At 45.8% G+C, this 21,276-nt stretch overlaps 1 protein-coding gene across 10 annotated transcripts in view; it reads right to left on the bottom strand.

The window, feature by feature from the left end:
- TIAM1 (TIAM Rac1 associated GEF 1) overlaps nucleotides 1-21,276 on the bottom strand; it is a 391,533-nt gene that overhangs the window by 12,079 nt on the left and 358,178 nt on the right. For all 10 annotated transcript variants that reach the window (XM_053903151.1, XM_053903146.1, XM_053903144.1 and 7 more), the window contains 7 exons: nucleotides 20,716-20,895; nucleotides 19,676-19,744; nucleotides 19,227-19,352; nucleotides 14,224-14,332; nucleotides 9,922-10,101; nucleotides 9,704-9,822; nucleotides 3,753-3,861 (listed from right to left, as the gene is read on the bottom strand). In XM_053903151.1, the coding sequence (XP_053759126.1) occupies nucleotides 3,753-3,861; nucleotides 9,704-9,822; nucleotides 9,922-10,101; nucleotides 14,224-14,332; nucleotides 19,227-19,352; nucleotides 19,676-19,744; nucleotides 20,716-20,895 (892 nt within the window). The remainder of the gene's footprint in view (nucleotides 1-3,752; nucleotides 3,862-9,703; nucleotides 9,823-9,921; nucleotides 10,102-14,223; nucleotides 14,333-19,226; nucleotides 19,353-19,675; nucleotides 19,745-20,715; nucleotides 20,896-21,276) is intronic.

The raw sequence follows: 21,276 nt of genomic DNA, 5'->3' as shown, positions 1-21,276 counted from the left end.
GGAAGGAAGGAAGGAAAGAAAGAAAGAAGGGAGGGAGGGAGGGAGGGAGGGAGGGAGGGAGGGAGGGAGGGAAGAAAGAAAAAGAATCCTAGAGGATTGACGGAGAGGTTCCCTCTCCAAAGTCCCCACTAGCCCAAGGAGGCTGTACCTGCTCTGCACGGTGACTAACACTGGCACATGAAGAGGCCCTACATTCCCACCAGAAGCCTTCAGAAATCACCACAGCCGGGACAATGGGTCCCTTTAAAACTGAGGGAGCTCCACCCCAGGACAGGGTGTCCAGTGACCTTAGTCTCAGAAGACCCACCAAGTCACTGGGACTACAGCTCAATGGGGTGGTTGCCATGGTTCTAAAAAGGCTACTGGCCTGCCTCAGTTTACCCTGACCTCAACTATCTTGGATCACGGCAGTGGGGCCAGAGCGGTCCTCAGCAGGGGCTGTGACCACCTCCACCTTAAACCCTCCCTGATCCCCTGGGACTAGTCTCACTCAGCTGACTGGAGGTGTTGCCCAATCTCTTCCACATGACCCCCACCAAAACTCCTAGCTACCCCTTGCCAGCCCCAAGCACTCCTCTACACCCCCAGGGGTGAACGTCTAATACCCTGCAAGGCGGAAGCCTAGACCAACTTTTTCTTTTTTTTTTTTTTAAGGTGATAATCATCAGCATTCAGTACAGATTAGCCATCCTGTGAGTAAGAACATCAAGGTGCTGAGGTATACATCAGTACATCAATTTGTTTCAGAGGAAAGCTGCGCTGTCTCCTGAGACGAGAGATTCAAATCAAAAGACAACCACGTTTTAACCCCAGAGCTGCCTGTTCAATGGTAATTACCCTGCTTCCCTTACAGCAACTCCTCTTCACTTCAAAAGGCATTTCTAAGGCCGTTTGCTCTGCCTTGCTACCTGAAATCACATCAAAACTGCCAAACATGACCTCGGAGGACTGAAAACCCGTAAGTGAGTTCATGATGGTGAGGACAGTCTGCCTTTACTCATAATCCTGGTTTGTTTTTCTCAATTTTTTAAAATTAATGTTTATTCATTTTCTGAGAGAGAGAGAGAGAGAGACAGAGATAAGAGACAGAGCGTGAGCAGGGGAGGGGCTGAGAGAGAGGGAGACACACAATCCAAAGCAGGGTCCAGGCTGTGAGCTGTCATGTCAGCACAGAGCCTGAAATGGGGGCTCGAACCTGTAAACCGCAAGATCATGACCTGAGCCAAAGTCAGACACATAACTGACTGAGCCACCCTGGTGCCCTCTGGAGATGACTCTTACTTAATAAGCTTGCCTCCACCTCCCATAGAGCCTTGGGCAATTCTCACCTCGCTAACTATGGCCCCGGCGGAATCTACTGGCAGTGTGATCACCGATCACTGGGGCTGGGTGTGCAACTTCCATTCACACCCAGCACAGGTGTTGGGGGCTCCCTTTTGGTGAGCCTCCCCCCCTCCCCCACTCCCAGCCCCAGTAAGCAACCCATGGGGCAGGGAGCAGAATGATGCAGAGTGGAACACACACTGTCCTCCCTCTGAGCCTATGCAGCAAAAGGCAGCTAAAGCCCCAAACCTCAAAAACAGCCTGTTCCTGAACCCTTTGTAAACCACCCTGGAAACTGGGGCCAGCTGCCTATTCAGCACAGCCTGCAAATACAGGTGCTCGTTTGGTTACATATGGTCTATGGTTGCAGTTTGGCTACATATGGCTTCTGGCCCTGAAAACCTAAAATATTTACAATGTGGCCTTTTACAGAGTAGGTTGGTTGACCCCTACTTTCTCCCACTGAAATTATTTTCTGGTTTTAAATCTGTTCATTTCTAACCCCAGGAAATCTGTACAATTCAGGACATAGTCGTGAAAAAGTTCCAATGACGGAACTCTGGAATTGTTCACCTGTAGCCCAGAATCAGAAACAGGTAGGTAAGACCGTTTGGGTCATTTACTTGGGAATCATACTTCCTAGAAATGACCTACCATGAAGCATCAGAAAGCTGCCAGCCCTTCCAAGAAGAAATTGCAACATAAGAAACACAACTGGTAAGTGGGGGGGTGGGGGGTGGGGGGGGGTAGGGAAAGAAAACACTCTCCTTACCCCTGCCAAAAGCACCCCGCCCCCATCAAAAGCTACCAACGTGTTATAATATCCCAATACTTTCTTGTATGACGCATGTAGTCACATATTGTTCTTGCACACTTCTACCCACCTTTTATTTTTTTAATGTTTATTTATTTTGAGAGAGCGCACGAGAAGGGAGAGGGGCAGAGAGAGAGAGAATCCTAAGCAGGCTCCAAGCTATGAGCACAGAGCCCGAACCCACAAACCACAAGCTCATGACCTGAGCCGAAGTCAAGAGTGGGACGCTCAACGAACTGAGCCACCCAGGTGCCTGCCCACCTTTGTTATGTTTAATGAAATGGCATCACTACTCTAGTGGCTTTTTGAAAATGTTACAAAGGTCACTACGTTTTTCCATGAAGGCTGAGTGATCTAAGTGACAAGTTCAACAGTCTTTATGTTCAACACTCTGATTTTAATATCACGAGGATGTTCCACTTGGGGAGACTCTGTTCACATCGTGGGGGGAGGAAAAAAAGAAGTGTTCGGTTAAAGAAGCCTTAAGCAACAACCTCTTGAAGGCAAGGTAAGAAAATGGAAATGCTAGATTTCCTTTATTTTAGGTTCCCACCCATGAGTCTTCTGTAGAGGCTAGGAGAAGACACAACATAAAACAGAAGCACACACTGTTGGTCGTTTTGCACCCAGAACGGCACTGCAGGCCGTCCAAGCATTCAAACTGCAACAACAAGCCGTATTTCCTAAATTACCCACAATTCCCGGTGTGCCAAAACACAGTTTTCTCTCTCAAAAAGCATTTCACAATACGACCACGTGAGAGTTCTGATTACAGCAACCGCATCCATCTGAACCAGTTGATTGAAAAAGAGAAATCACGCACAAGCATCTCTACTTTTGCTAGTATTTGCCCTACTGTGATTGAGAGGCGCCCCACAACTGAGCAAGGCACCCACCACAGGTGAGCTGAGAATCAGAGTCCTGAATCCCAGCACCACACACAACAGCAGAGTCAGCAAGGATAAAAGATGTCAGATTTGAGGTCGCAGAAAAAGACGGTGTTTTCATTTTTGCCCATTGGCTTTTCCCTGGTGTATTGTTAACCTGTTATTTTGAAAAGCTATGCAGAGGGGGGTTGGGTGGCTCAGTTGGTTAAGCGTCCGACTTCGGCTCAGGTCATGATCTCACAATTCATGAGTTCGAGCCCTGTGTGGAGCTCTGTGCTGACGGCCCAGAGCCTGGAGCCTGCTTCCAGTTCTGTGTCTTCTTCTCTCTCTGCCCCTCCCCACTCCTGCTCTCCCTCTCCCTCCCCGCCCCTTTCTCAAAAATAAACATTAAAAAAGGGTTTTTTTAATAAAAAATAAAAAGAAAAGATATTCAGAGCCGGGACGACAACAAACTCTTTCCCTGCCTGCGTGTTCGTACACGGGGCAGGCTTGGCACGGCCATTCCCTCCCTCCCACGTAGCTGGTGCTCACACTGGCCATACTTCACTGGAAGGTTTCATTCACTGTTTGTGACATGCTGGTGCTCAAGGCAGGAAGACCGGTTCAGATAACTGGAATGAACTTCATTTTAATAAATTGGGTCTTGGGAAAGAAATGTTCTTGTTTTGGGAAATAAGCCCAGCCTCCCTCCCTGTGCCCACCCTCACCAGCCCTGTTCTGATACGTACCAAAGGCTGCCAGTTCTGGCTCCTTTTTCCACTTTCCCAGAGAGGCTGGCGGGTTTGGCCAAATCACGGTGGTGTGCAAAAGCAGGTCCCCCATGCTCAGATCTGCAACCTGAGAAGCACAGAAAAACAAAACAAAACAAAACAAACTTGCAGGTGGTTGTTACAATATTCAGATTTTTAGGTTTTCAAATCTGGCAGGCTGATGTCAATCTTATTTCACAAAAATATGGTCTTTAAAAACATCTGGTCACTTTTTTTTTTCTTTTTCTTTTAAATAGATTTCCCATACTTTACTTTTTAAATTTTTTAACGTTGATTTTTATTTGAAAGAGAGAGAAAGAGACAGAGACTGTGCACGAGTGGAGAGGGGCAGAGAGATGGAGACAGAATCTGAAGCAGGCTCCAGACTCCCAACTGCCAGCACAGAGTGTGACGCAGGGCCAGAACTCAAGAGCCATGAGATCATGAACTGAGCCGAAGCTGAACACTTAACGGACTGAGCCACCCCGGTACCCCTGGTCACTTTGTTTTCTTTATCCCACATTTATCTACAAGAATTTCAAGACTAGAGTGGCAAAAGGTAGAAATTGGGGCCTCAAAATTCACACACAGTAGCCTGGAGCCTGGAACCTGTCAAAATTGATCTACAAAACTGGCCAAACTCTGTGTTCAAATAGAGACAGTTCCCCAAGGAGAGACAAATGGCCATCGATCACAGAGATTCCCCCCAGAAAACTAGGCATTTCCACCTATGGGTTTAAATCCCCTTGGAGCCAAGGTTTTTCTGGAAAGCAGTGGAACCAATGATTTTTTCTTCTTCCAGCTCATTCTCAAGGTTTGATTTCACTTTAGAGGAGGAAGAGAGAAGCCAACTGAGGAGTCTGAAGAGTGTTCTTTCAGTATGTGCAGCTTGAGCTCAGGGATCCGCGGAAATCATGGGGTGTGGTCACATGGCTGGGGGAGACTGAGCACAAGCCTGGTCCAGATGCGTCTTTGGGTCGTAGAGCCATCCAGACATGATGCTGCGGCAGTCCAGTGCTGACACCTCCCGACAGCCACCTCTGCCTTTGTCACCGGAGTCCAGGGCCCATTTGCAAGCCCATCCACACCTCAACCTCCTGCCCACTCAGCAGCCTATTCGCAGGGAGAAGCATCTGGTCTCTTGACCTGCTCTCTGTGCAGGCACATTAGGGGACAAGGCTTTACAAACAGTCAGAGTCCGTGGTCCACCCACTGATAAATACCAAACACTGCCAGTAGGTTCCGCATCCAGAGATCAAGCTCAAGGCAGCACTTCAGATATTCCAAAACTTGATGTTGAGCTTCTCAAAGACAGATGGGTCATTTTGCTGCTTATAATCTGACAGGGTTTCTAGAAATAGCAGCAGCAACCCGGCAGCCCTCTGCTGACCACAGTGCCATTTGGCATTGCTCGTCCTGAGTCACCAAGCCAGATGCCGGTGCTGGAGATGCGGCTCCAGCAGTACAAAATCCAGTGGTGTCGGGGCACCTGAGAGGCTCAGTCGGTTAAGCACTGGCTTAAGACTTCGGCTCAGGTCATGATCTCATGGTTCGCGGGTTCGAGCCCCATGTCGGGCTCTGTGCTGACAGCTCAGAGCCTGGAGCCTGCTTCGGATTCTGTGTCTCCCTCTCTCTCTGCCCCTCCCCCACTTGTGCTCTGTCTCTCAAAACAACGAATAAACGTTAAAAAAAAATTAAAAACACAAATCAAACCAAAATTCAGTGGTGTGGTTACCACTATACTGACTGGGGGATCAATAATAATAATAATTACTGACCTGTATTATTAGTAAGTAGTATAGCCAAGGATAAAAAAAATTAATCAATCAATCTTAGTTTGTTTGTACATATGAAATAACTAGTCAACCACCTCCCAGGACAGTCTCAACTAAGGTGACTATAGTCTCTACTACCCATGCCCCAAGCATCCACACAAAAGAGGAGTGTTTATACACAGAAGTCAAATTCCCAGGTACCATTCTGGGCCACCGCCTTAGGGGATATGTCTTTAAACGTGATTGAGGGTCACTGGGGCAGATCATTCTCCAGACTCTACTTCCGCCTCCAACATAATTCTGTATCGGCACCCTCTGCCATGTGACTTTCTAGCACCTCCCACTATACCAGGCAAATCCCTGAAGACTCTGCACGTGGCCATGTGCCTTGGGCCACGGACTTGCCATAGTAAGTTTCCACCAGCCCTCCTGGGCTTCCACCTTCCATGGAAAGGATATGCCCAAGACGGCCACTGCTTCTTCAGCCCGGATCCCAAAAGGATGACAAGTAGAGTGTACCTGGGCTTTACGTTCTAGAGCTCACCAAGAGAGGCCAGAGTTCCACTGGCCCACACACCCGAGTGTGGTGGTATTCACTGAGATGTTATTTGTCACATAGTGAAAAGGGACTAATGCAGTCCCAGCCCATGTGGTCATGCTCTGTTTTCCACATGGCCCACGGAATAAGGGTGTCAGCACTGTCCATCCTGGCCAACAGTATCTCCCTTGGCCTTCTACTTGTCACCTTCTCAATTTTCTGCCCAAACCTCAAGACTAAGCTCTGCTTAGAAGTCTGGCCTGTTCTACTCGGCCACGTCTTTTGGGCCCAAAGGGGACATGCCCTCTTTCGTCTTTTCTTCATCCTACCTAAGCAAAAGGGATGCTCTACGTGGTCCAGCTCAACTCCGTAGGGTTTAACATGGGGAGGTTGAAGGCCTCCCAGCTTCATCATACAGTATTTTCTTGAACAGCTTTGTTCTTTGTGCACATATCTGCCTTCAGGGACCGCCTGAGGAAAGTGGCTGATGACAAGATGAGCTATGGTAACGTGTCCCTGGAATGTTACCATTTCAATAGTGACCCACCTTTCCCAACAGATACTGATAAATGTTCCTATTCATAACTGTTGACAAACTGTTCATAAACCCATTCTAGGTTTTTACTGGATATTGTCATTAAAAAGGAACTACAATGATCAGGAATCAGCTCTGTGGGAATCAGGACATAACCTATGTGCCTCTAACTGGCTGCCTCTCAAAGTTTCCATAATTGCTCCAATGTATGTGGCAAGGAGTGTAGTAACTGATCTGTGCACTATTTCCCCAGGACCCACATTTCCCTCAGGTCTTATGTTTGTGAAATTGAGACCACTCCATCCTTTTCAGTTTGAAGACCATCCTCAAAGAGAGATTGCATGGAACTTGAGGCCTTCTCCTTGCCTAATCAAGGATCGTTGGCTACTAAACCTCTGCTCCACTTTGGGCCCCTACTTCTTTCTTACTCTTCTTACAGGGTTAAAACACAATCTTCTGTTGCCTTCTTTGGCATCTTTTCCAAGCCTTGATCTTTCTGGGCTTTGGACGTCCTAATACTGAGATGGGATTTTCCTTCTCTTTAATACTGGTTCTCAGTTAAATGTCTCCCTTTATCTTTTGCACATTTCTTTTCACAAAATCTCAGCCCACAGGAGGCTATTTTATACCGCACTTTGTCTCTTTGTTCCTCGCTAGAAAGATTTCTCACTTGATTGTCAGAATTTCATTGTAGAGGACGGGCAGTTTCACCAAAGCCATGTTCCCTTTCACAGTCCTTGACTTTTGAATCATATTCATCTTTTTTTTTTTCCCCTAAATGCTTTGCAATCCATTATCCATATCATTTTCTAGTCTTTAGCATAACAAGGTCTTTGCCCCCAAGGTCATTAAAATCCAGAAGCTAGCTTGATGCATCATGAACAATATAATGAAAATGTTCATTTCCCAGGCCCAATAAAATTTACTTCTGTCAAAATTAAAATAAACTAAAACACAGGGGAGGAAGTGTTGTGATAAAAAAATGTTTGCATTATTGGGGTGCCTGGCTGCAGAAGCCTGATCTTGGGGTCGTTCGTGAGTTTGAGCTTCACATTGGGTATAGAGATTGCTTAAAAATAATAACAATAATAAATAATAAATATATATATATATAAGATAAAAATAAATAATAAATAAATACTTTAAAAAATGCTGTCAGTATTATTTGTAGTAGTCAATGAAACCAAGAGATCTGTCTAATGACAGGAAATTAAATAAACCATCGTTCGCCCACACAATGAAATATTACACAATAATTTAAATGATTGTTTTGAATAATTTAAAACAACATGGAAGTTTTTTGTTCAATATTAAATAAACAAGGCATAAAATTATTTTCAAAGTATAATTATTCAAGCATATACAGAGATATAATTTTCTAAATCAAAGCAAACACCCAAACATTAAGAGTGGTAAGTGCTTTGTTTTGAGATCGAAGAGATTTTTCTCGTCTTTTCCCGTATTTTGCCCTCTCACAAGCATCCCACGGCTTTCTTCTTACAAGGTTTTATAAGAAAATGAGAACTCAGGGGCGCCTGGGTGGCTCAGTCGGTTAAGCGTCCGACTTCGGCTCAGGTCACAATCTCGCGGTCCGTGAGTTCGAGCCCCGCGTCGGGCTCTGGGCTGATGGCTCAGAGCCTGGAGCCTGCTTCCGATTCTGTGTCTCCCTCTCTCTCTGCCCCTCCCCCGTTCATGCTCTGTCTCTGTCTCAAAAATAAATAAAAAACATTAAAAAAAAATTCTTTAAAAAAAGAAAATGAAAACTCAGTCCAGAGTAGCCGTGCCCACCTTTTCTAAACTCTTGATTGACTACATCATCTGCCAGGTAGACTGAGAACATTCTCATGCTCTGCTTGTCACACCGGTAGAAAAAAATAAATGGTGTTTCAGTGGAACACTGTGGATCCTCTAACACACCCTCCCGAGCCGTCAGACTCCAGCCCTCCATGCTGCCTTTGAGCTCCTCTGCAACTCTCTTGAAGGTGTAGGCAATGGTTGTCCGGTCGGGCGCTGACTTGACTTCCTCCCACTGTGGAGAAGCCAGTGTGTCTCCATTTGCAACCGATCACACTATTTCTTCATGTCTTATCCACACCTGTGCTAGTCCAGCTTTTCCAAGAAACCGTGGTGACGTCTGCCTGGTTCCCTCCTATCATCTGAGTAACATAAATGTCTTAATATGTCTTTGCTTTTACATCTAGAGGAGGGCCCATGATTTTACCTCTGTCTGAAAATCAGCCTTTAGCAGTCTGAAAACTTGTTTTGTTTCCCTGAAGACATCAAAATGAACCCGGACAGTAATCCTGTGTACCTTGAAGATAAGGCTGTTTTCTCTCTGCTTAGACTAAACAACCAAGTTTCCCCGCCCCCTTGTCTCTTACCCTCTTGTCATCCCAGTAGGAGTGATTTTCTTCCTGGTTCCCTCCCAGCTTTTCTCCTTTTTTTTTAAAGGCAGAAAGCAAACCCTAGGAGAATATTCCAGCCGAATGCACAGAGGCAGTGATGAACGTTATTACATATCCTATCCCTCGGATTCATCTCAGTATTATCAGAATTTTTATTCACATAAGCTCTTGTCAATGACTCAGGCATTATTTATAATTTGCTCTCAGTTTTTCTCAGGTGTATCTGGCCCTGTCACTCTTTCTTCTAAGTAGGTTTTTAGGTAGACTTAAAAAAAAACAGATTTAGAGTCATTTGAAATTTTCATTCATTTAGCAAATATTGACTGAGCCCCTACGACAGGCTGAGCATTATTCTAATCTCGAGGGATGCAGCTTTGGCCTTTTACGGTGCTTACGGAAGCAGCCCAAGCCATGGTCACGGGGGTTCAGGCTCACACATAACAGAATAAAACCAGAGGTCCCGAGAGGGAAGGAATGAGACTCAGAGACACCGTTCCGATATTAAGAACTAATTCAGCTGAGGAAGAAAATTCACTTATAGCCTTGGATAAAGGGTAAAAGTTCCACCGACAAAAACAATACCTTCGTAACTCTTTTACTTACAAATAACACCTTCAGAAAACAATGGAACCAACCCGGCTTTACTGCCAGGTGTTCTGAGAGGCCGGCCCCCTTACCTCTTTTTTCTCACCGGTCTGTTCAGCAATGAGCTGGTCAAACACAGCCCCAAATTCTTCATGAATTTTCTGCATTTCGTTGATATGACTTGCAACCTTGTTCATAGTCTTGATGGCCACTGGAAGAAAACGGCCGTGAAAGGCAAAGGCTGTTTAGAGACGGTCACGGAGACACGGGCAGGGGGGGCGGGGGGCAGACCTCGGGGCCGGGGCCTCACCGTCCAGATGGTAGTGCTCCTCGCTCTCGGCATCCGTCAGGGCAAAGAGCTCCTTCAGCAGAAGCGGGTACTTGAGGATCCTCTGGATGGGCTTGATGAGGTAAGACTCGAGAGTGGCCGAGTGCTGCTGTTTCGGGTTCTGGGCATCTAAGAACGCCTTGAAAGCCGTGTCCGTCTTGGCTGGAAGAGATTAACACAGGCTGTCAGGATGGAACCTCCAAATGACCCCCTCCCCACCATTTCCCTCACTTTTTCCAAGGCGCCTTTCCACAGGACTGAGTGGAGAGTGTGTTGCAGGAGGAAGGAAGGCGGGGGCCCCAGGGAGACAACTGGAAGAGCCTGTCAGGCTTATTTGTTTGGGGGCAATAATGGAGTCTGAGTAAAGGGATAACAGGGTTTGTAAATCCTACACCTGGGCTTTCAGGGGCTGCTGTTCATCTTCCTCGTACTAAGAACGTCTTTTTTTTTTTTTTTTTTTTAATTTTTTTTGGAGTTTATTTATTTTGAGAGACAGAGAACGAGCAGGGTAGGAACAGAGAGAGGGGAGAGAGAGAATCCATGCTGCTAGTGCAGCGTCCGACACAGTCCTCGAACTCACCAACTGTGAGATCATGACCTGAGCTGGACGGAACCAAGAGTCAGATGCTTAACTGACTGAGCCACCCAGACGCCCCAAGAATGTCTTTTTATTCTGATATTTTGACATCTGGGGGCCTTATAGACCCCGGAACTGCCCCTCCCGGGGCTCGCCATTCCTACATGCAGCAAAGGACTCACCCACCGGGGAGCACACCTTTCGTATGCAAACCAACCAACGTGGAGTCCCCTACCCCCATCTCTTCTAGTGGGCCCTGACACTCTGGCTGCTATTCCCCTGCCCTACTCCCCTCAGGGCCAGGTACCAGACAAATCGGGACCGCCCCTCTACCTCAGAACCCACTGAAACCCCCCCACCCTAAGCCTGCTTACCCTGCCTCTCTCCGTCCTTCGTGCAACAACCACAATAAAGATGCCCACATTCCCCCCTGGCTCCTGCTTCCTGACTGGCCCTGGTGCTTCCCAGTGTGGCCCTGTGTGGCATGCCTCGCCCCCTTCTTTGGGGAACTGTGGGTAACAAACTACCTTTACAAAGGCCAACGGTCTCTCTGGTCTGTTCGCTTCTCCGTATCTGAATACTCAGAAAGCCTACATGTTGAAACACTCCTTACCCTGGTTTTCTTAATCTTTAAAGCATTTCATTGCCAGTTAGAATCCCTTTTTTTTTTTTGAGAAAAGATATGAAAAAAAACAAAAAAATGAGAAGCAGTGGTGCTCTGTAGCTCTGGGAAGTGGGGCAGGGCTGGGTCTCCCACAGCCAATGCCTTTTAAGATCTGTTCTATGTTAATACGCTGCTACCAGCTATTAGCATCTAGAGGGCAGTGCCTCCCTCCCAGAGCCCAGGATCGCACAGTCCATTCAGAGGGAAACATACACCTGACCTCAAAGAACCCAGGCAGCACTTGCTTCACCAGCCTGGTTTCTGTCTGTGTCCCAGCAGGGCTGAAAAGCAGCCCTGGGGAGTTGAGGGAACCCAGACGAGCAACAAGGTACCCACCAGTGGGTAGCTGGGAAGACAAGCCTAATTAGGAAGACAAGGCTAATTAATGCCATCTAGGTGCAGAGAAACTGGGGGGAGGGAGAAGGGAATGAGGGCACAAAACGGGGGAAAAAAGGTACAATATATCAAAGTGACGTAACAGTGGGCATACCCTTTTTCAAAAGCTTCTGATAAAAATGTATCTCCGTCTCCAGGGATTAGCAGCGCAAGCTGAGACCAGAAGATGTTGTAAAAGGGCATCATGGATTGTAAACTGATTATTCTATCTTTATTCAAAGAAAAACAGCAACCATGTGAAGGTGGCCTCATAAAGACCACAATCTTTTCATCCCTTTTAAGCCCTGTGAAGAGGAATTAGACTGCATGGGGTTTGGGGCCACCGTTTCTCCTCCTGCCAAAGAGCAAATCTGAGAAAAGAAAAGACACCGGGAAGGAGTGGCCTGTGTGTCAGGAAAGCAAGGCCCAGCCCCTCCGATGCCCAGGAGGCTGTGGCTACTGTGCGACATCCCAAGTGTCTACTGCCCACATCTAGAAGGGGCGTAGGAATCCCCTCAAAATCCGAAAGCCCAAAACAATGGCCACTGGCATTTAATCCATCAACCATATTTCATGTCAGAACAAAACTCAGCTCTTTGTGAGTTAAGGGAGTCTCACTTTCCTCCAACCTAGCCGTGAGCCTATTAAGAGTGAGACTTTTGGGACACCTGGGTGGCTCAGTCGGTTAAGCATCTGACTTCGGCTCAGGTCATGATCACACAGTTCATGGGGTCAAGCCCCGCATAAGGTTCTCTTGCCTCTCAGCACAGAACCCACTTTGGATCCTCTCTCTCTGCCCCTCCCCCACTTGCACTCCCTTCCTCTCAAAAATAAACATTAAAACAAAAGAAAAGAGGCACAGACTTTTGTTCTCCAAGAGTTCTCTTCACCCTCCCCTCTAGGCAACTTTGGCCATTAGAAAAATGTAGGTCATACCTAATGTTTCCAGGGATCGTTTTGAAAGACAATGATATTTTTCAGGTGCAAAAAACAATGTTATTGGATTAAGAAAAAATCTCCAGGGGCACAATTTAATCTGATTGAGTGATTAAAAGTAACACAAATTGCTCTAAAGCCTGTAATGTGTATACAATTTTACAGGAGAACAAAGTTCTCTAAAATTGTTATGTTAATGATCTCCTAACAATCAGCATTCGGTTAAAGTTGAAAAAGAAGCCTGTATGCAGAACTCTATGCCCAATACAGGACATGTGAAAGCAGCATATGCGAAAAGTTGGGCCAGACAACGTGACAAGGAAATTCCCAGGCTCCCTCTAAAAAAGTTTTTTTTAATGTTTATTTATTTTTGAGAGAGAGAGAGACAGAGTGCGAGCGGGAGAGTAGCAGAGAGGGAGGGAGACACAGAATCGGAAGCAGGCTCCAGGCTCTGAGCTGTCAGCACACAGCCCGATGCGGGGCTCAAACTCTCAAGCTCTGAGATCATGACCTGAGCTGAAGTCGGACGCTTAACTGACTCAGCCACCCAGGCTTCCTTTAAATTTCATGTTGAAAATGTCCTTTGAGTTTCATGTTGGGATAGGTGCCGTGGCAATCAACTAGCTCTACCAGTAAGTATGTCATTATCTGGGGCATGCTCTTCTGTCAACCGGAGGCCTGCACTGTACTAATATTTCCTATAATAGGTTTTAAATTAAGTCAAGCTCATTCTCTCTGGCAGGAAAGCATAACATGGATAAATTATTTACGTATTCAGGGACTGGATCCGCAGCTGTGCACATGACAGCCACAGGGAAGTGTTAAGAACGAGCAGGCTGATTTCCAGAGATCCTTTGCAATCGGACTTTCTACCGATTATACTGTTTCCCAGGGAAATATCTTTTTTTTTTTTTTTTTAAATCACCTATCACTAACATCACATGCTGAACTAGGGAAGCAAAACAGCTTTCTGGAGACTCTCAGCTTTAGCAGTGCTGGTGGTGCCTATTATCACACACCTAGGGAGAAAAACATAGGTGAGGGAAAGAGGCATTCCACCAAAAGGCACAGTAAGTGTGCAAGGTTATAAGGAAATGAATGAACATTAGGAGTAAAGCAGGGATTTCTAAAGCTCCTCTGTTTCTGCATAATTGCAAGATGACCCCTCAATTCTGGCCCCAAATAGATGAGTCAAACCTTTCGTTATGAGAAGACTGGTAAGACCGTTAGTCCAAGATAGTAGGGGCACCTGGCTGGCCCAGTCAGTAGAGTGTGTGACTAGGCATCTCGAGGGTTGTGAGTTAGAGCCCCATGTTGGGCACAGACTTTACTTAAAAAAAAAAAAAAAAAAGACAGGGGCACCTGGGTGGCTCAGTCAGTTAAGCACCAGACTCTTGATTTTGGCTCAGGTCATGATCTCATGGTTTGTGAGTTCGAGCCCTGCGTGGGGCCCTGTGCTGACAGCAGAGCCTGCTTGGGATTTTGTCTCCCTCTCTCTCTGCCCCGCCCTTGGTTGCTCCCTATCTTTCTCTCAAAATAAATAAAAACAAACTTAAAAAAAAAAAAAAAGACAGCAATGCAGTTCACTTCTTAGTACCTTTATTTGTGTAACATCTATCTGGCACATCAATGACTCTTGGATTTCTGTCCCAAACCCCCAACCACAGTCAGCCACACAAATGGGAATCTACAACAGACATGCCCACCTGCTGCCCCGTCCTCACCAGCCTACCTTTCACCAGGACCTTGGGGACCTTCGTGTGGCTGGCGCAGAAGGCACTGTAGAGCTTGAAGCGGTCAGCGTAATACAGAAAGGATCCCCCCAGGGAGAACAGCACTTTCTGGATTCAACGAGAAAAACCGCAGTTAGTTCATGTTCATCCTCGTCTAGAAATATCAGCGGGACACAGAGGGAGCCCACATCTGTCTGACCCTCCCCACACGTCAGCACCATTCACACCTGTCACAGCCTTTCTTTGCTCCCCGACGGCCTGAAACTGCCTATTGGAAAGGTCGAGGGCTTACATGTTGGTGGAGTTGGCCTTCTTGCTAATTACAGTGGAGATGTCACTGCTTCTCCAGCCCTGGGCCTTTAAATGACCTACCTGGGATGTCTGAATGTTAATGAGAAAATATAGATGGCATTTTGGAAAAGGCAGAAATCTCCTGAAATCTCTCATTAGCTCATCCTGGGAGGGGGAAGCGACAAACCAAATAAAGGCAAGAAATGCATACACCCCAAAAATAGAAGACACATTTCCCTGGTCACTAATTCCACCCTCTCCAATATTACTCCTTTGTCTAGCAGGGAGCAGGTAAGAATGTAAGAAACATGCTTGGCTACTGGAATTAGATCTCCTCTCCTAGCCCACACCCTCTGCCTCAAAAGGCTCAAAGATGGGTGATGAACTTCCCTATTAGAATTTAGTTTGCAGGGCGCCTGGGTGGCTCAGTCGGTCGGGCACCCAACTTCGGCTCAGGTCATGATCTCACAGTTCATGAGATCAAGCCCTGAACTGGGCTCTGTGTGGACAGCTCAGTGCCTGTTTTGGATTCTGTGTCTCCCTCTCTCTCTGTGCACCCCCCGCTCATGCTCTCTCTAAAAAATAAATATTTTTTTAATTAAAAAAAATAAATAAAAGTGAGGTTCCAAGAAAAAAAAGTTTTGGATTTCAATGTGCAATTTACCTAATGAGCAATGGACAGAATTCTGATAGATGGTCTACTAAGAACAAAAAGTTTCTTTTCAACTACCCAGAATAGGTAATTGGAGACCTACACTTGTTTCCCACGCTTTCTACTTTTCCTCCTTTCCTTTTCAAGCCCCACCCCTCCCAACCTCACCACCCTGGCTGAGAGGGGTCCAGCAGGGACAGTTATCCTTGGAGATACACTCAGTAACTAAACAAGAAAAGATGTGAAAGAGAAAGCTCTAAACGTAACCCCTCACATTAACTGTATCAAGCCATTAGTTAGGTCTAACTTATTACTTACTTAGCATTTACCATACAGGCACCCACAGATAAAACATTAAGGCATTCATTTATTCTTCTGGCCTTAAAAAAATGATCTCAGGGCACAAAGTGTGCCCAAGTATGAGGGGTTTATACACAAAGACTATATTTACCCCAAGTTGCCCTTCCGTAGGACATCATAGAGCCACTCTCTGGATGTTGGACGTAGCAAATTTCCAAGGGCACATTTTGTCAAGACTTGTTTGACCTCAGAACTAGTTATATTTCTTTCTAATACTGCCTTAGAACTAGAGTTTTATGCAGTCTGAATATTGGAACAAGCTTTTATGTTTCTGGCCAAATGTACAATCAGAATTTAGAGCACCAAGGGTAAAACCGACAGGGATAGGTGTGGGAGCAAAGGCAAGACAATCCAGAAGCCAACTGAGAGGTGCTGGAGAGGAGCTCTTGGGCCATGAATATTCAATACGCATCAACTGTCTTGCCTTCCTGGCAGAATGGAGACCTTCAGGTTATGCAATAAACCAGTAAAGCCACAGTCAGGGAAGAGTCCCGCTTGAGTGGAATTTAGAACTGTAACGGTTCAGAGACAGCTTACTCAAAGAATCCATGCAGCAATCCCTCCTAGAAGAACCCTGCTCATAATGCAGCCATGTTCATACTACAGTTCTGTTCACCTACCTCTCAATTGATTCACTGAACCTACACTCAAAGAACCGGCGTCCCAGCAAGAGACTGGTAAGTGAATTTAATGAATGTTGTATGCTTTAGATTAAAACCAAGTGTTTTAGGGGCGCCTGGGTGGCTCAGTGGGTTAGGCGGCCGACTTCGGCTCAGGTCATGATCTCGCAGTCCGTGAGTTCGAGCCCCGCGTCGGGCTCTGTGCTGACAGCTCAGAGCCTGGAGCCTGTTTCAGATTCTGTGTCTCCCTCTTGCTCTCTGCCCCTCCCCCACTCGCACTCTGTCTCTCTGTCTCAAAAATAAATGTTAAAAAAATTTTTTTAAACCAAGTGTTTTAAGGAATGTCTGTAACCATTTGTTTTTTAAGATCCTCATCAAACAACTTTTTTGATTAACAAATCACTGACCCTTGTCATGACTTTGAACTGTCTTAATTAATGCACTAATTTAGAAAATACATGTTATCATTACAAACACACACAAAGGAACCAAACTGTATTTTGAATGGACAGCAGAACCACCCTGAGGATGAAGAGGGGAGAAAATTAATTCATCCAAGCAGCATTTGAACACACACACAAATGAACCTTATGCGGTAATTAGGATTAAAGAGGTATTCCTGCCTGCAACTAAATTCTTCAATGGTTCGAGGAAAAAAAAATTATATTCCACAGACACACAGATACATGCACATACACATATCAGAGATAGGAAGGGAGAGAAATAATAAAGCAAACGTGGTCAAATGTTCACATTTGGGAAATCTGGGTGAAGGAGATCCGGGAATTCTTCCAGACTATTCTTACAACCAGTCTCAAGACATATCCAAATAAAAACAGATAACTATATATAAAAACACATTTGGGGGCACCTGGGTGGCTCAGTCGGCTGACTGTCTGACTCTTGGCTTTGGCGTGGGTCGTGATCTCACAGCTTCATGGGTTCGAGTGCTGCTCTATCAGTGCAGAGCCTGGTTGGAATTCTCTCTCTCCATCTCTCTCTGCCCCTCCCTGGCTCACGCTGTGTCTGTCTCTCTCAGAATAAATAAACTTAAAAAGAAAAGACTATATTCATATGCTAAGTGTATGAACATGTGTATGTATACTGGATAGCTCCCATTGCAAAGGATCACTGACCCAAAAAAACACGAGGGAGAAAGGGCAGCCAAGTCCCTAAATGTGTATACTAACATCACTCAGCCATATCTTGGCAAGCTCTACGAGAGGTCGAAGCGTATGGGCGCCCCACATAGACAGCTGAACCTGAGTCCAACACAATGGCCAAATTAACAAAGCGAAGAGAATAGAAGGATGGTCATTTCAGCACATAGTACCAGAAAAATCACATTCACAGGCAAAAAAGATGACTTTGATTCCTACATTGCACCACAACAAATTTAATTCAAAACAGATCCAAGACCATAAGGTACATGCCCAAATTACAAAGCTTCTGGGAGAAAACAGAAGAAAATGTTTATGACCCTGGTTTAGGCCAAAATTCCACAGCCAGGACACCAAAAGTGTGACCCAAGAAAGAAAAGATTTGAAAAACTGGGCTTCATCAAAATTTAAAATTCCTGATCTTTAAAAGACACTGTATGACAAGAAAATATTTACAAATCCCGGTTCTGGTAAAGGACTTCTACTCAAGACCCAACAGTAAGAAAACCAAAGAAATCAATGGGCGAATGGTATGAATAGATCCGTCACCAAAGAGGATACGTTACAGGCAAACGAGCACATCAGAACATGTGCACCGTCATGTCATAAGGGAAATTAAAATGAAAGTCACAGCCAGATGCCACTACACATGCGTTAGGATGGCTACAAACAGAGACCATGACCTCCTCGTGAGGGTAAGGGGGAACCGCCGGTGACAAGGTACATTGGCTCAACCGCGTGATCCAGCCACTCTACTCCTGGGTATTTAGCCAGAAGAAAGGAAAGCAGATATCCACACTAACACTCGTACACAAATGTTCACAGCAGCTTTACTTGCAACTGCCCCAAACTTGGGAACCACCCAAGTGTCCAGAAAAGGTGATAAGGTAACAGAGCGTGCTATACCTGTTAACCCGTGTGGTGGGTCACCACTGAGCGATGGCAAGGTTGGACTATTGGCAGATTGAGATACACAGCAACAAGGATGAAACGTGATTAAACCAAGGACGGGACGCCACGTAAAAAGAGCACACGCTGCATGATTCCATTTATATAAAATTGCACAGTGCAAGTTCATCTAACTAATCTATGGTATCACAAAGTGCACGCGGTGGCCTGGGGCTGACGGGCAGTGAGGGGCGGGAGACAGGAATCACCAAAGAGCAGGAGAAACACATTCGGGGCTGATCGTTATGGGTATGTACATAGGGCAAGATTCATCAAACTGTGCAATTTGAACATAGGCAGCATATTCTATGTCAATTATGCTCGAATTTTAAAATCTGTTTTTTAAAAGCGTACGACGGTGACATGTAAGCCAACAACACTGTGCATGAAGCAGCGAGCTCTGTCATTTGCAGGTGTAGCATAGGAAATTATCTGCAATAAAGGAAACCCGGCCAAGGAGGAGGACACGAGCTGTAAGCATCCTCACTACGGTACTCGTCATAAATCCTCATTAAGGCTATAAGAACGCTGTAAGATGGAAGACTGTGTTCCTCCTGGATAATGATAAGCATTTCCATTAAGCAAAGTTTTCCAGAACAGGATAAATTAATTTGTTTACTGGGAAACCAAGGGTGTTGGTCTAATTTGCTAATAACAAGTATTAAAGGGCCCCACATAAACAGAACAAAAGGTCAAGGTTGGTCTATCTTCCACAGCAGAAGCTGGTAGACCTACCAGGTTTGATACCTGTTGATGGCACTAGTGTCCCCTTAGCCAGACAAAGGTCCCCTCTTAGACTCCCTTCCTGAATGGACGCCACTGGAGGTCCAATGAAGACTCAACACCACGAGCACGACAAATGACCAGAAAGAGTACAGGCCCCCCTGCGATCAGGAGAGTCAATCTGACCTACAGAATAGCCCACCCATGACATTAGGAGGCAGCCTCATGCCTTTGAGGATGAGACTTACCTTAAATTGATCGACTTTCTCGAGCTTTTCCAAATCAGGGACCAGTCTTACTCCATCCTCCAGGGTTTTCAGAAATTCTACCTGAAACTCTACCATTTCGGTGAGGTTTCCGAAGAGCACGTCCAGCTGGAAAATGGAAAAAGAATTTAATCCACTCTGCATCTCATTAGTGGTCAGAAACTTTATTTGCTTCCGATTTCAAAGCTCTTCTACCAATACTTATCAATTAAGATAACGAGCCCACCGTGGGGAAGGGGGGAAAGGTGAGGGGGGGGCAGCTCCTCACCCTCTGAGTGCAAGCCAAGAGCTTAACGGGCAATCATTTGAGCTATTTATTACAATTAAGCAAATTCAAATTGCTTTCAGTATTGCCTGTGTGCCTCGCTCCTTCTTCACCACGTTCAACTGCAATGTGACCCTCACAAAGTCAGGTCGTTTTTCCATCATACCTCATCTTGGGTGAGGAAAGTTTCTTTTTGAAGAGGTTTTAGGTATCTCTCCATGAGACAGTTTAAGTCCTAAGGGTTGAAAGGATACTTCATTAGCACATCTAAAAGTCTGTAAAGCATCTAAAGAAGAAAAAACAGATTATGTCCCAAACGCTAACATTACACTCTTTAGGTCATTAAATTCCCTTAAAGCAGGAGTGAGCCCAAATTTCCTGCAATATTTTAGACTGCAGGCCATGTGGCCTCTGTTACAACTGTGCCGCTGTAACAGGAAAGCCGCTTCCTGTGACAGCAGCACAAACACATAAGTGAATGTGTGTGTGGCCACGTTCCGATAAAACTTTATGTGTCAAAACAGGCAGAGGGCTGGATTTGGCCCGAGGGCCATAATTTGCTGACCCCGGAGTTAAAGACTAAAGTAGATAATTAAAAACAGATCACAGTGTTGTGACATCTAACTAAATTATATAGTTATAGGAATATATAACTATTACAGTCATAGGAATGTATTACAATGTACGTTTTGCAGTGTGTGAACAATGCACCTATTATAGTTATACATATTCTATAGACATTCGGAATTATGAAGGAATAAATTACATAGCCACAGGAATATAACTAAATGTCTGAACACAAGTGAGAATAAAAACAAAACAGATGCCCTTCTGCCTAGACTCAAATTAGATCCTGAAAATGACACCTTTACATTTTTCAAAAACTCAATTCAATTTTAGTCTTAGCCCAACGACAGATTCAGAAAGGTCAGAAGGCTCACTCAATATTCTCCATCATCTCCTTTCTCAGTCGATCACTTACACAAATCTCAAAGAATTGCTCTAAGAATTGATGAGCTTCCTTAAGACGCAGGAGAAATGAACGTTCGGAAGAAAGGCCAGATTCCAAGGGGGACCAAGATATGTCTCATTACCACCACCGGGCTTTGTGGTTAGTCAAGCAGGGGTACGAACCCACAGAGCCCCTCCTTGGAAGTGAGGGAAGGCAGGCCCCGCTGGAAGGCAGGGCGGGACAAGGGGACATACTTTCACATAGGTGCGCTCCGTCTCCAGGAGCTCACAGATGACCTTGCGCAGCTTGTCAGCGTCGGTGAGCTGCCTCATGGTGGCCAGCTGAGGCCCCGTGGAGTCCTGAGGCGATGGGCTCGGGTCAGAGAGGTTCATCTCATGCAGACTGCGGCAAAATGCGGCCACCTGTTCCGTGCTCTGCGGAGCACGGTTTAAAAGGCAAGGCAGATGAAGTTACCCCTCGCTAGAGAGACCTGTCTGACATCTGTTCCGCCTCAAGATGTCCTTCCTGGTTAATGAACTGCCACACATGAATTACATCTCTCCCTCCCCACCCCTGCCCCCCACCGCTCTGCACATATGAGAGCTCCGATGCTCAAAACAACCATAACAATAATTGCTAACACATTCCGAGTGCTCACCACATGCCAGGCACTTGTCTGATGTAGTTAACCCTCCCGCAGGGTGAGTAAGGGCTATTAGCATTCCTACAAAACAGCTGAGACAAAGGAGGCCCAGAGAGGTTAAGGAGCTCATCTGAGATTGCACAGCTCCAAAGCGGCAGAGCTGGGATTTGAG

This window comes from Panthera pardus, unplaced genomic scaffold (assembly GCF_024362965.1).
Source record: "Panthera pardus isolate Hobbes unplaced genomic scaffold, ASM2436296v1 HiC_scaffold_16, whole genome shotgun sequence".
NCBI lineage: Eukaryota > Metazoa > Chordata > Mammalia > Carnivora > Felidae > Panthera > Panthera pardus.
Note: the sequence above shows the minus strand (reverse complement) of the source record. Positions and strands in the feature narration are given on the sequence as shown.